Below are 15105 nucleotides of genomic sequence, written 5' to 3' on the forward strand. Positions count from 1 at the left end.
TAAACGTATTTAGCTCATCTTTCTGAGCTGTCTATTGATTAAACATTTGCTGAGCATTTCCCTGCCTTTTAACTCTAAAAAACAGTTTTATTCTCATGCTTTCGACTGGCAATATAGTTGGGATTCAGTTTCAAGAAAAAACTACCATTGTGTTCATTGATATTTTTTTTTTTTAGTCATTTTAATCAATTAGAAGATGGTATAGGGTTCCCCGTTGGCAGATGTGTAATGATGAGAGTTTATTTCAGGCCTGGACGGTGGAAAGAAATTCCAATAAGGTCGCTTGTCATTACTGGACTGGCAGCTTTGGACTAACAGGTTTGTTTTGAGACCAGATATAGTGTGAATAACCAGCATCAGCACTGTTCTGCTTTTCCATTACCTTTCAATGAATTTACCTTTGTGTTGGAGTATAAACCATCTATTTAAAGGAATTTCTCATGCTTATTTCTTTCTTGTTGTTTTAACAATACGCATTTTCCGTTATATTTTGGCCAGTAAAACTTATTTTCTCATGTGGATATTGTCTCGGAAAACATTAGATTCCAGCTAGGGTTATTTGTTCTCTCAGCTGAACTGCACCTATAATTTATCTGATACATTGTAGCTAAAATGCATACACTTTACACAGTTATGTTAGAGAGAACAAGAGATATTTTCACTTTTTTTTTCTTTTTCTTTTTTTTTTACAGGAAAAAAAAACTCTCTTGGACAGCTATCAATCAACACACTTCAACACATTCTCTACAAGCGGCACCTGTCAAGTGGAAAGCCTCTCTTTTTGTTTTGTCTTCTGATTGATGAGAAGTGAAAAGCAGGAACAGCCGAGGTTATAATTCCTGACATTACGAGCAGGACCATAACGCTAGCTGCTGCTGGACATGCTGAGAAAGAGGTAACAACTGGAGCTGTCTGAAAAGGGGCCTAGGGAGGTGTTAAGACATCTACTTTACTGATGTGACTTCATCATAACTGAATTGACACTTCTTTTTAATCGAAGCAACACTGCTGGGCAATAAGTACTGTAGGAGGCATGTACTGCAAAGTCTGTTCTGGACCCTTAATGTTCCAAATATGAAATATAACTTACAGACTGAAGAGTGTAAACTGAGCTCAGTCTTAAAGCAGTATTGTAAACAACAGTGGGGTTACCTTTTGTTCTCTAAAGCATTTCTGCCCACTGGTTTTGTAAAGACACCAATAAAGGCTGTGAAGCCAAAACAAACTGTAAACTTGCAAGTCCTAAGTTCAAAGAAACCAATATGCAGTGTGCTGTAAAACCAGGCTACCTCTGACCTTTCCCATTCTGTACACGGACTTACTTAAATTAATGTAATTATGACTGTTATTGGACTTTTTACACTTTACCCAAATCACGTATTATCTAAAAAATGGAGTGTAAAATATAATTTTCACCAAGGTTTATGTCTTTCAACCTAAGTTGTAACCAAGACTTAAAAGGCTTACATTTTGTATCATTGAAATACTATTTTTGGATATGCTCCAGTTTCATTTGTTGGGATTTCTATTCAGAGAGTAATAGACTTCACAGAAACATTTACTGCACCAATGCCACACTTAAGAACCTGAGCTCAGTCCTCAGGAAACCCTCCCTTCATTCCTTGGAATGATGTTAACTGTTGAGATACTCAGGTACAGAGCCCTCTAGCAAACATAAGCCGTCCCTGGCTTGCTCTCTGTGGGAGGTAGCAAGGCCATGAGCATGGAGCGACCCCCGCTGACTCCCTAATCAAAAAAGAGTCGAGGTTCTGACGGGTTCTACTAGCCACCTGGACCCCTGCTCGTCTGTGCCTCTGTTTCTGCTTTCCCATGGCTGTGTGAGAGGGCATGAATTATTAACCCGGCTAAAATAAAAAGCTCTGCTTCATCCCAGCCTCCTGTAGGCATGAATAATGGAAGAGGCAGCTCAACTACAGGCGTTTGGTGAGTCAAACAGTGGACCGTGATGGATGGCTAAGGGCCTACTGTGTCCCCCCTCCTCACCTACCATCCACTTCAGGTCCACCACACCCTCAAACCCAAAACACACTTCCAGATAACCTCTATTAATCTCCAGAAGTGCTCCAGCTTGAGCCCTCCTGGCTCCTTCAGCATATCCCACTCGACAATTTTGCTTCCTGGGGGAATATTTGTTCGTTGCTTGTTTGTCTTTCTCCTGCCATTGCTTGCCTTTGTTTTGCTTCTCTCTTGCACTTTGGAAGTCAAATGCAAGCCTATTCGAAGGCAGGCTGTGATTCAAGCCTCCTCTCACTTAACCCTAATGCAGAAACCTTGAGGATGAGATGGCAACATGGTATACGAATCTGATCAGTCATGCGAAACATTTCGTTCATCAGAGGCTGCAGTTTCCATCTTGTATCAGTGACCTCAGTGGTGTACAATCACATTGTCTGTTACAAATACGATAATTGTTTTTTGCTTACAAAGTAGTCAACTACCAACTGACAGTGCAGACTCTCATGATAATTGTATTTCTATATTTATTCTAGTCATATAAAAGATTATATCTGACTTTCAGCCTGTAATGATTTAATTGCTTTGAGTGTGAAATTATGCATGCAGAAAAAAGACAAATGTCTTATTGCATATATTAATGAAGCACAAAATGAATATCCAGTAATCATTTTGACACTAAATATTTTGCAGGCTGGCTGTCTTAAAACAAGCTCAACTGTCAACTTGTGATTAAAACCCTGAGCTCATTTCATGATTTAATAATTGTAATTCATCACAAGTGCTATTTAGATATGTCAGATTATCTCTTAAATCCCCCAAAAATTACATTCTGACAGAAAAAGTTTAAAGAAACCAGTTGTGACTAATGTTACAACAATTGGCTCTGATTAAATAAGCATTCCTTTTGAATGTTGCTTAACAGGAGCTAAATATAAAATAAACTAAAGCCATAATAAAATATACAGCATATGCTATATTTATCTCAGGTCATCTCCAAAGTTGTTTAAGAACATGGTGAAGGTTTGGCAGTATCTCTATTTATATGCATTGTTATGATGTAGCTCAGGGAGCATATCTCTATATCGGTCCAATAACATACCTATCATCAGTATATGAATGTGTGATATTCTTCATTTCTTCATTTCACATCTACTATAATGTGTTCTGCATATGTATACACTAATGGAAAACTTTATTAGGTACACCTGTTCAACTCCTTCTTAACACAAATAACTATTCAGTCAATCACATGTAGACATGGTGAAGATGACCTGCTGACATCTTGATGGGAAGAAAAGTGGGACCTTTCTTCCCACTTTTGACTCAAACCAAGCATCAAAAGTACAAAGAAAGTTCATTTAAATGACTTTGAATGTGACATGGTTTTTGGTGTGAGACAGGCTGTCCTGAGTAATTCAGAAACTGGTGATCTACTGAGATTTTCCTGTACGACCATCACTGGAATTTAGAGTGAATGGTGCAAAAACTAGTAGTAGAACAAATCTCTGAATGTACAACAGCATTGAACCTTGAAGTATGTGGCCTCCATTAGCAGCAGAAGACCACATTAATGTTACTCCTGTCAGCTAGGCTACAATTCACACAGAATCACTTAAATTGGACATCTGATATTTAATAATTCTTCTTCTTTATCATTTTCTGCTGAAAAATTCACATGTTAGTACCCATCATTGGATGGCTGCTTCCAAGAGGATTAATATACCTGTCACAAACCTCAAATCATCTCTAACTGGTTTCTGGAAAGTAACTGCACTCAAATGGCTTCCACAATCTTGATCTCAGTCAGCAATGTGCAGCTGACAAATATGCAGCAACCGTATGATGCTGTTATGCTGATATAGACCAAAATCTCTGAGGAATGTTTCCAGCACCTTGTTAAATCTATGCCACAAAGGCAATAGAGGATCCAGACTGATACCAGCAACGTGTACCTTATAAAATATCCAGTCAGTGTACAATACCATGCATTTTTATTGCCTTCTTTACTTGGAACCAAGCGTTTTCCAGAAAGCCTGATTGAGCTTTTCAGTCCAAAACAGTTTTAAACTGGCACCTTTCACTCCATGGCTGACGCAGTTGGATCATATATTACCGTAATTGTCGGGCTATAAGCCGCTACTTTTTGCACAAGCTTTGAACCCTGCGGCTTTTAGTCAGGTGCTGCTTTTCTATGGATTGTCCATGATTTTTGTGGTATCGTAAGACGATTTGTTTTGTTTGTTCCGCTGTTGTACGGCACTACGTTGCCTGATCGGGGTTCAAGAGTGGTATGTTGGTCACATGTCCGTCCGCCAGGCAACGTAGTGCCGTACGAAGTAGTGCGAAAAACAAACTTCAAAGTAGCGCTACGCGTTCAGCGGGAGGCGTGGATGATGAGCGGCGATAAACTTGCGAAAAGCAAGTTATGCCCAACTCCACCAGTGGATTCTGACAGCGTGGAAAAGTGTGAAAACATCCACGATCACCAACGGATTTCGAAGGGCTGGACTGCTGCATGATGGAGAGGAGGACACCGCCACGGCCCTTCTGAGGGTGTTTGACTCTGACACTGACAACGAGGATTTCTTTGGTTTTGAAAGTGACAACGAAGGAGAGAAGCGGAGAGTGGATGATGTAGCCATCCGGAGCCTGTTCGTTTCCGACACTGGAGAAGACGACTTTGGTGGTTTTAGTGCGCAGGAAGATGGTGGTGAATGACTGACTTTTCTTCTTGTTAAAGCCATGTCACTGCACCTGAGCCTAAAAGGTAGTCCGAATCTATTTTTCTGGTGTGCTGTAGGTTATTGTTATGTACTACATTTGTTACTCATTTATGAAGCACAGTACATGTTTCATACTTGTAATTACCGCTACTTGTACATATACCTAAAAAGTTATGCAAATATGTACCCATAACTTGTTTTTCAAAATACTAATAAAAGTGATGTGTCTCCAAACAGCCATCTCTTTCCTGACAATTCCCTTTGTGCATATTCTCTTACATATGATAAGTCAACAGTAAATACGGTAAACGCATTTAGCCTGTCAGCTCCCTACAAAGTTTCAATGATTGTGCCAAGGTGGGAAAAGAGGATGTAATTGTCTGGTGTATTTAACAACACTTGAGCGATCATCCCGTGTCCTGCCTCCTGCAGCTCAAGCCAGGCAGTTTGTTCACATAAACCAACCGAATTTTTCTAACATAATCTAGAATTTGGATGATTGAACACAGTCAGAAATTGTCCAAACTACCTACTTTAGCCTATTGTACGTTAAGTTCTATTGCTACTATTTTGCTAATATAACAAAACTAGATTTGTTTTCTGGCTAGCTATACCAATCTTCATTTTACACATTCCTTGGTATTTTGTGGATAAAATTGCTTTTGAGTTCAGTTGTGCCAAAATAAACTGAGGGTTGAGGCCAGAATTCTTTGGCTTTAATTGTATTGCATGGAAGAGTACATTTCAGCAGCAGCTTCCCTTTACATCCTGGTCTGCCCCAGAGCCTGCTGCATTGCCGAATACCTCATCTAAATGCTGCAACCAAATTAGTAGCTTAAGTAAAATACAATAAACTGACTGTAGTTAGACAACAAAATAGGTCTAAAAGTAAATAGATTGCTGAACTTAACTCACCCCCTTCCAGTGCAGAAGCTGATCGCTTCAAGATACACTTCACTGATTCTCCCCTGTGAGTCACATCTTCCTCTCCTGCTGCCTTCTACTCTGCCTACTCTGATCTCATTCATCTGAAGTTAATGAAAAAAAAAACTTTCAGCGCTTTCTTAGGTTTTCTTCCTTTTCTTTCACCTCGCACCTCCCCGTTATTTTAGGGTCACATTTTCTTACAGCTTTTATTCTAGGCTGTGACTTTGTTATCACTGTGTCATTGTGTTGATTTTAGCAATTTAATGAATGAAGGCGCAAACCCACTTTTTACTTTCAAACACAGAACTCAACACACCTTAGTTGTCTTAACTTTGTTTCCTGTACTGCAGCTCCATCCTTTGAGATCAGGCAGCACTTTACACTCTTCTCCATCCATGCAGGGATGCATCTGGCACCACCACTTCTGTGCAACTATGGATGCTGGGAGTAAAATAAAAGTGGAAATAAAGGAAAAGAGAAAAACAGCAGAGTAAACAATTAGCACCATGCTGTTTAAATATGTAGCGTTCTTCTGCTCTGACTGAAGTAACAGCAAGTGCCTTTGACTTCTATACACAGCACAGTGATTAACGAGAGCACTTTGATCTCTAGCTGGTGGTGGAGACCTGTCAGTCCTGCTCCAGAGTGTTTTCGGGCCTGAATTACAGGGCATGGGTCAATGTCAAGCCAGTGAGAGTAGTGAGCAGGTGTGTTAAGGTGTGTGGAGGATGAATGTTTGTATGTAGGAGGAGAACAAAAGCGTGCAGCAAGCTTATGCGTCAAGATTTTTTGTTGCTTCAAGGAGGCCTATAGGGCAGAAACAGCTTTCCCTGACATTTCTAAAGTGAAGGGAGAACTGTCAAAATATGGAAGCCTTGTCAGAGATATTACAGTGAAAAGAGGAGATAGGGATCGATTCACCTGTAACTGAGGCCACTTTTGACATAATTTTAAATGACCTGGCCTTCTGTCTATTCCACTGAACATGTCTGATATAAAGCAGACAAACAGCTGAGCGAATGAACTGATAAGTGAATTGATTTGAAGATTATGAAGCCTTTGGGTTATACAACAGCAATCTCAACATTGTATTTTTTGCTTCACGAGAAACTCCTTGTGCCAAACGATCAGTGAAATAAGCACCAGAGGCACAGTGACAGGTGTGACAGGTTTACACCGTGCCACATTTCTACCCTAATCAGAATTTGGTCTCAAATCATCACCAAAACTGTAATGAGAAGCTTGGCATACCGTCTACACAAGATGGAGCTGCTCTTGTTGTTCCTGCCACCTGTCCAGGGAAGCAGGAGCATTTGACAGTCTGGGATCGCTCTTCGATCTTGTTCTTGTTGCAGCATCGATGTGCAGCAATTACCTCACAGGTTCCTGCTTTCACATGAACTGGAAACACAAATATACACAGTGGTTAGAATATATGAGACGGCCTTTTTCAAACTGAAATATCTCTCACCACAACAACAAAGCTACAAATACCAAGACTCTAAATGGGTAGTTTGTATAGAGTGTTTGTATTTTTTAATATAAGAGTGTTTTCTTTTTCTTATAATGCGTGGTATGTCTTGATGCATTCTCAATCATCCAGGTAAGTAAATCTCCAAAAGCTGATTCTGTTCATCTGGACGTATATTTTTTGGATCCACTGAAAATCACATTAAATCGTTTAAAGGAGCATTGCGTTAGGAGATCTATTTAGCCAGTACTTTGGTCAAGCTCACAAGAGGAGGAGCGCATGTTGTGATTGTGGGAGAAGCTGGAGCTCGCATAGAAAATAACTGCAAGCAGAAGGGTACAAACTCAGGGCCGTCTTGCATGGAACCAAAACTTTCAACCACTGAACCTCTATTCCCTCTCTGAACGTCCAAACTTGTTTTTGATATTCTGCCCCATTCCCATGTGGTTGCACTAAAAATGTAATTCTTTGCAAAGGTTACTTTCTAATACAGATTATCTAATTGTCCTTACCTTTCTTGTATCATTTAGGGAAATTAATCATACAGAAGACTCCAGTGCAGTTGATGGGAATCATTTTAAATATCCAATTTTGACTAATTACAGTCAGCAGTGGGCTTGGCTAAAATAAATTAAAGTGCCCATTGTTATGGTGATGGATGAACATAGTAAATAGTGCAGCACATTTCCAGCATTTGTGGTACACTAAACTAACCAGTTACGGGTGGTACTCTCATATTACTGTACAGATATGTAAGTTTTATCAGTTTTGCAAGAGAGCAAAGAAATTTAAAGATGCCCAAAAGCTAACAAAATGAATAAAAACAAGGTACACAGGCATCTTTTGGTAATATGGCGTCAACTACCCAGCTATTAAAGTATAGTACAGCTCAAAAAAACTTTTTTTTTAAAATTCAGAAAGTTCAAATTTCATAGATTCTTTATTGGTTACCTCTAAATTAAAACATTTCAAGTCCTTTTTGCTTTACTTTTGATGTTCATGGCTTATAGCTCATGTAAATGAGAAATCCAGTATCCTAAATTTTTAGAATAGCTCCAATGATCAGTTTGAAGGATTTACAATACAGAACATTTCCAATGAAATCCAATATTTAATCTAAAAAGAGAACATTGGTCCAAAAAGGCATCTGGCACTGTTCTTTTTCAACTTAGTTCAGATAAGCAATGTTGTCTCTAGCTCAGGAGTGGGTTGACGTTAGCTCTGACAGTTGCAGCCTCTTTCCTGAGGATATCTGCTTGCAGTGGCTCTTGATGGTCTGACACCAGCTTCTGTCGTTTGTGCAACTTTTCCTACCACACTTTTCAACTTTTTATCAATATGCTTCAATACAGCAGCCGCACAGCCAGCTTCTCCAGCCATGACCTTCTGTGGCTTACCCTCTCTGTGGAGTGTTTTGATGATCGTTATTCAGATAACAGTGAAGTCAACAGTCTTCCCTATGATTGTGGTTACATTCATTGAACTAGATGGAGACAGCTATATTGTTTGAATAGTGATTTACTCAAGTTCAAAATGGCATATTCTAATAATTGAACAAATATTTGATTTTCAAGCGTTACAAGCAACAATTCTGGATTACTTGGATTACATGGATTAGTAATATGAAAATCCACTGTACAGTTCTTTCCAACAAAACAAGTGTTCTGCAGAGCTCAAGAGAAAGTAGTCATCCAGTATGAAAGATAGTATAAAGCATAGTGCTGAGAAAAGGTGCAAGAGAGACTGTTGTTAATGTTTTGTCAGGACACGAGTTTTGCCCCATAGAAGACTGAAAAACATTTCCCTTTGTGCTTTCATGCCTATATTATTATAAGGAGAGTCCCACTAGTACCAATTATCTGTTATAGTGAAATCTTATTTGAAACACCAAAACACCATAGCTACTTATATCCAGGTCATACCCCAGGTGGAGGAGCCTGACTTTGAACTCCATGTAGCTCCACTGGTCCACATACCATATCCTTGAGCGGCATACACAATGCAGCTCACCCATAGTTGCAACCAGAGGACAAAAGTAACACCTTCGATTAGGGTAAGCCTAATCTAACTGATAATATAACATCAACAAAAGACATAGTTTTAAATTATTTGGCAAAATAATGGCAATACAATGCAATACCAGTTACAAGGACATTGTTTTTACTGTCATTAGCTTTGATGAAACATCAATACTGCTCTTTACATTATATTCATTACTTTTCTGGATAGACCCATCTCAATGCTGTGCATGTTTGTGTTTTGGTACCTAACAAACACTGCTGCATAGGTAAAATAAATAAATAAAAACAGCATCTGAAAAGTTCTGACAATACTATCAGATAAGCCTTAATTATGTCTGTAAAGATTTTCCAATTTGGGCCTCTTCTTGAAAATAAATTGCAGCGAGCTTCCACCTTCCCATTAGCTAGCAATCCTGAAATCTCATCTACAACATTAAAAACATTTTGCTTCCAATCAATAAGGTGCTATTCACATTCCCACAAAAGCCAAGACAACAATTGACGATTAAGTGCTTTTCAGTGAGCAGAAACTTACTGATGCAAAAACAGGTCAGGCTGCATGCCCTTGATGTGATTATCTTTAAGCCACCAGCACGCCCCCGGTCAAAGTTAATTTCAAAAGTTGGAATAGCTTTGTCAGAATATTCAAACTTTGTTAAGAGATAGATGCACACGGACAATAGGTGATCCCTAGAGGGGCAATGGGGGAAGATAGTCATTGTAAATTACCTTATTGTGAGGGAAAACAAATAGAGCATTAACTGATTAGTCATTACACCTTTTATATAATGGATATAATGGATTAATAACGGCTTACATCAAAACAATATAATTGCATCAACTCAAAGATAAGGCTAGATATCACATTCAAACCCTGTCTGAACTCTGATGTGCTTCATTTATATAGTTGTTTTTTTTTCTGTATACATCTCCACGCTACCATTTTTCTCTAGGTAAAAGTCTCAGTGTGATTAAAGAAAATGTTTGTTTCTTTCCCTGAATGACCTGGCCAAGAGGGCAACAGACATCACAGCAATTATTAAAAGTCACAGTCTACAAGAGTTAACACAATATGCAGATTGCATAAAATAAATATCAAGGTCAAAACAGGTTCAGTGCAACTTGAAGAGCAACTACAAGAATCCAGTCTTTTATAACTGACTTATTATTTTGTAAAGTGGGGCAGCATAACAAAGCAAATATTGTCGTTTTGTTGTTTATTCTATACATAAAAATTTGTAAACTATTATGAGAGAAAGTGACTTTGGTTTTTACATATTTTATATTTTAACAGATAGTAAGGAACCAGTCCAGGGGCAGATTTGTATATAAAATTTTATGTATAAAACCAGATTGATATATGACTAAGTGGGAATTGGGATGGACACCTGGCTAGCTTAGCTATTAATATTACTAAACATGCAATGGTAATTAGTATCCAATTTCCTTAGGTGCTGGTCAAGCACATTCATAAAGAGGCAATCACCCTGATGTAAAAAGAAACAAAGCAAGTGAGAGCTACAGCATAGGCTACAAGTGAGAATGGGACTGTAGACTCGTTAAGGAAACAGAAAGCGGCTAGTTTGGACACCCCATCTGAAGACAACCACTGATTAAAACTGGAGCTGCTGACCAAGGTCGCTGACTGTGAGGCTCGTTCTAAAAACCCCATGCAGTGTGGAAGGGGTGAGCGGTCAGAGAGCAGGCCATAGGGGTCAGCTGAGTAAGAAACAACAATGTGTGATTACTATGGCTTCTACATAGTGAGCATGGAGTCCTGGGAAATAATGATACCAGAGAAAGAGTTTTTCAAAAACTGGAAAACTAGAGACAAACTTGGAGTTAAAACCTTTAAGACTTCGGGTGAAAATTTAGGTTGACTGACCTAAATGGACTAAACTCTTTTTGCAATAGCCAAGTACTGATAGGACATAGGTCTCAAGGTAAGGCCGAATTCAGACTGCTTACATGAAACACAAATGTTTCACATGAAGATTACATTTTGTTTTGTTTTTTTACCGTAAAACAGCAGAATGAAAGACATAAAATGCAATGTATACATGCAGAAAATAGGTTGCCTGTTATCTTTTCTGTGTGAAAATATCCATGTAGCCACATAAATGGCTCGCAAGCCCTGTGATCAATACATTTCTATTAAAGCACTTAGGACTACCATCGGTTTAAATCAGCAGGCACAAACATTAGCAGCAGGGAAAACTGAGAGACAAACCGAGGTGAAAGGACAGAGACCACTAATGAGAGCTGGCACAAGGCCCAACCCTTCAGCCAGTCAATACCACTCTAATCTCCTCTGCAATGATATTCATCGAAACCTGATTGATTAATGCCAAAATTCAACCAGAACCTGCACAAAAGTATGGAGGAAACAATTTACTGCAATTGCTGAACAATTACATATGACATTTAAATAATTGTGAATTATTAGTACAACAAATATAAAGCTTTTCTAGCTTGCTAGGTTGTGTTCCAGCAACATCATTAGGATTAGCAATGGGTCATAAAACATGAAACTTAAACCAATGTATAGTCACTCTTGAGATAATGATGATTATTTGGTTATTTGTCAGCTGAATTTGTTTATTTTTATGAACACATTGTATAGTCTGATGACTAAAATCCCTTATGTCAGTGCGAGTTAGCATCAGCTACGCTATATTGTATTGGTAAATATGGTGGCAAGGAGAAAACCTAGCTCTGTGGCCTCATTTAGACGGTAAAGATCATTCAGTGTTTTAAGTGATGTTTATTTCAGATGAAAGCCGGGTGACTGAATGTATCTCATCAGTTAATGGTATTAAGCTGACATAGCTTTTACTTTAATAATGTCATCTTACAAAACTATTATTTGGACTGTAAGTAACACAATTGACAAACTCAGTCAGAATGAACATTTCCTTTAGTGTCTTCCTTGTAATCCCAAATTGTGGATAGTTTAGACACTGATGATAATTGAAATAATTTTCATATAATAATAGAGTCACAAAAAAGATTTATTTAAAGGCTGAAAAACTCAAACTGACCTACTGTACACTTATTGTACTATGAAGTTCATAGTACTCTTCATGAGTAAACTCGTCGTTTTTTATGAGCCCATTTCAGTTTACAATAAGAGACTTTGCAAAATGTGAATCCCGTGGTGCAAAAAGGAAAGAGATGACAGATGCACTCTTCTTTTAATTTTCTTATTTTCCCCATCACGTTGCCCACTATCTCTGACTTATTTTTATTCATTTATTTAGTGCCAACACAATGACAAAAGGCAGGCAGGAAAAAGAGAACCACAGCCGCTGTTTTTATTTATAAAATGTCCTCATGAGTCATGCTTCATTCTCACATTTTCATTTTACAAGCAAGTTTTTTGTGTTCTGAAAAAGCTAAATAGAACATAAGAACATTATCTGTTTAATTCAAGAACTCAGTCACACTCACCTAAAGTCATACATGATGACATGCACACATTTGAGGTAATAGTAATTCTTTAAAAAAGGCCACTGACTAGTCCTAAGGTCAATCTGACATTAAAGTTATATTTGGAGTGTTGCTGATTTCTGCAAAAATACACTTTTTAGGCCACATATATACATTAAAAGCAGACTGCAATTTGTCCTGCAACCCAAAATAAATCAGGTCATAGCTTAGAAAGCCCTTGAGAAACGCTGTTGCAAACTGAACCTTATGGAACAGAGCTATACATTCATTTCTCTACTAAAAAAAACTTGTTGGCAATCACTAGTGCTCTCCTGTTGTTCTTACCAAAGAACTGATCGCAAGGGTTAGGAGAAAGCAACAGGTTGCTTTCAGCTTCTACAGCAATCAAACAATTGATCTAACATGCAGGTGTGGAGGCGTCCAGGACAACACGCTGTTCCTGCTGTCAGCTGCATGACTTGCTATATCAGGATCACCTGGTCAGTCAAGCACAACATACAGTAATAGAAGCACGACAGAGAATACATGAAAAAGAGGAACGTGGTAATGGTGTCTGGAAGACCTCACAGACTGCAAAAAGGAGAAATACTTCTTGAAGAGGCAAAACTGAGGCACATAATGCATCGAATCATCTCTTACAAGTTCAAAAACTTAAACTGAGGTAATACTATGAATGACATCCTGGAATAGGGTGTTTCTATTTGTTGTAGAATTTTTGTAAGCATATTTCCAAAAGTGCTGTTAAAAGCTCTAAAAGCACCTTGAATAACTTTCAGCTGATCCAATATGCTACAGCGACAGCACTGACTGGGACAAGAAAGAGACACCATATTTCTCCCTGTTAAATTCAGAATTAAATGTAAAATTGTTCTGTTCGCACATAGTCTTGAATAATCACCCCAATATAGACCTCCACTGTACCTTATTATCCTAACCGAGTACTTCGTGTCAGACTGCAGGCTTACTTGTGAGCTTTCAAAAGCAGAATAGGTGGACATGCCTTCAGCTATCAGGCCCCTCCACTATGGAACCAGCTCCCAGTTTGGATACAGGAGACAGACACTATTTTTCAGATTCGACTTAAAACCTTCCTTTGTGAAAAAGCTTATAGTTAGGGATGGATCAAGTGATGCTGAACCATCCCTTAGTCATGCTGCAATGGGTTTCCTCCCGACTGTTTCTGAGTGATTGTTGGTGTTTCTTTTCTAATTAAAGATCATAAGATTTAAAACTTAAACTGTTATGGTTCTGGGGCTTTGACCCAGGTTTTTTGAGTTTGTTGTTCATTTGTGCAGAATACTGAAATTCTGATCTTCACTTTAAGGGAGCTTCTTTTTTTTTGTTATTTAAGTTCTTGGTTCTTGTTTAATTTAGTTTCCTTTCATGTCCAGTTTCCCAGTCTTTTCTCTGTATGTCCTCATCAGCATCCCCCTCAGCAGTCCTGCTCTAGTTTGGCTATTGCTTGCTTTTATGTCTGTCCCCCTTTTTATGTCAGCCCATCATGTGTTTCTATATCTGTTATCCCTGTCTTAATGTCAAGCTCACGTGTCTTTGCCTGAGTCTCAGTGTGCTTGTCACTTTGTTTCCTTTTGACAGTCCCTCGTTTTATATGCGTTAAATTTAGTTTTGCTTCCCTTGTTTCATTGGTCAGATTTTGTCCAGCTGTGTTTTCCACCCATTGCTCAGACTCTGGATATCCTGTGTATTTAGCTCCTTAGTTTTCCTCTGTTCCTTGTCACGTCGTTGTCATCTTCTCATGTTGTGTGTATGTGTGTGTGCGTCTCAGGGTTTGTGGTTTCAGTTAGTTTACTCCAGCTTAGCTCTGTTTGTTACAGTATATTGTTCAATCAGCCAGTTGCCAGCAAATAAAGCTCGGTCTTAAGTTAAGCCTGTTTGCCAAGTCCTGCATTTTGGGTCCTCTCTCTGCCTGCCACACAACCAGCTCATGACACTTACAATATAACACACCTTGAGCCAGTAACAAATTTCTATTTTGATACCAGCTTAGGCTTTTATTTCCTGTCACACTCCTTCTCTCTACTTTCAATAACAAATAAAAAATACATATAAAACATAACTCTCATGAAACTGACAAATGTCATGTAACAACTCTGTATCCTGTATTATTAGGTATGAGAGAAATATAAACAAAAATAGAAGGAACATATGTCAAGCATTTGAAAAATACCTTATGATAGTTAGCATTTAAAAAATATATATTGTTTCTTTTGTAGTCACCATTACTGAGAGTTTTTGAGCTGAACCTCCAGCATCTCTTTGCATACAGCTCCTGTAATGTAAAAAATGTAAATCCGTAAACATAAAATGCATCAACACGCAGTCAAAGAAACAGTGAAGGTCATGCGACATCTAGTATTGTTTGCAAAATGAAATCTACTGAGTGTTCATCAAGGTGCCTGAGGTCAGTTCATCAAAGAACTGACAAACAAGAAACGCCACAGAGTCTTGAATATCAATGGCATCACCTTAAGTGGGGAAATATTCCAAATGGGTTATTTCATCGTTAGCTGCACTG

General features: G+C 38.4%; 1 protein-coding gene across 1 annotated transcript in view; it reads right to left on the minus strand.

The window, feature by feature from the left end:
- The window catches only part of tafa3a (TAFA chemokine like family member 3a), a 112528-nt gene that overhangs the window by 5040 nt on the left and 92383 nt on the right, over window positions 1-15105 (minus strand). Inside the window, exons 3-4 of the mRNA XM_005729805.1 lie at window positions 6879-7028; window positions 5944-6068 (exon numbers count right to left, since the gene is read on the minus strand). Of these exons, the coding sequence (XP_005729862.1) occupies window positions 5944-6068; window positions 6879-7028 (275 nt within the window). The remainder of the gene's footprint in view (window positions 1-5943; window positions 6069-6878; window positions 7029-15105) is intronic.

This window comes from Pundamilia nyererei, unplaced genomic scaffold, assembly GCF_000239375.1.
Source record: "Pundamilia nyererei isolate P.nyererei 1_Seehausen unplaced genomic scaffold, PunNye1.0 scaffold00034, whole genome shotgun sequence".
Lineage (NCBI taxonomy): Eukaryota > Metazoa > Chordata > Actinopteri > Cichliformes > Cichlidae > Pundamilia > Pundamilia nyererei.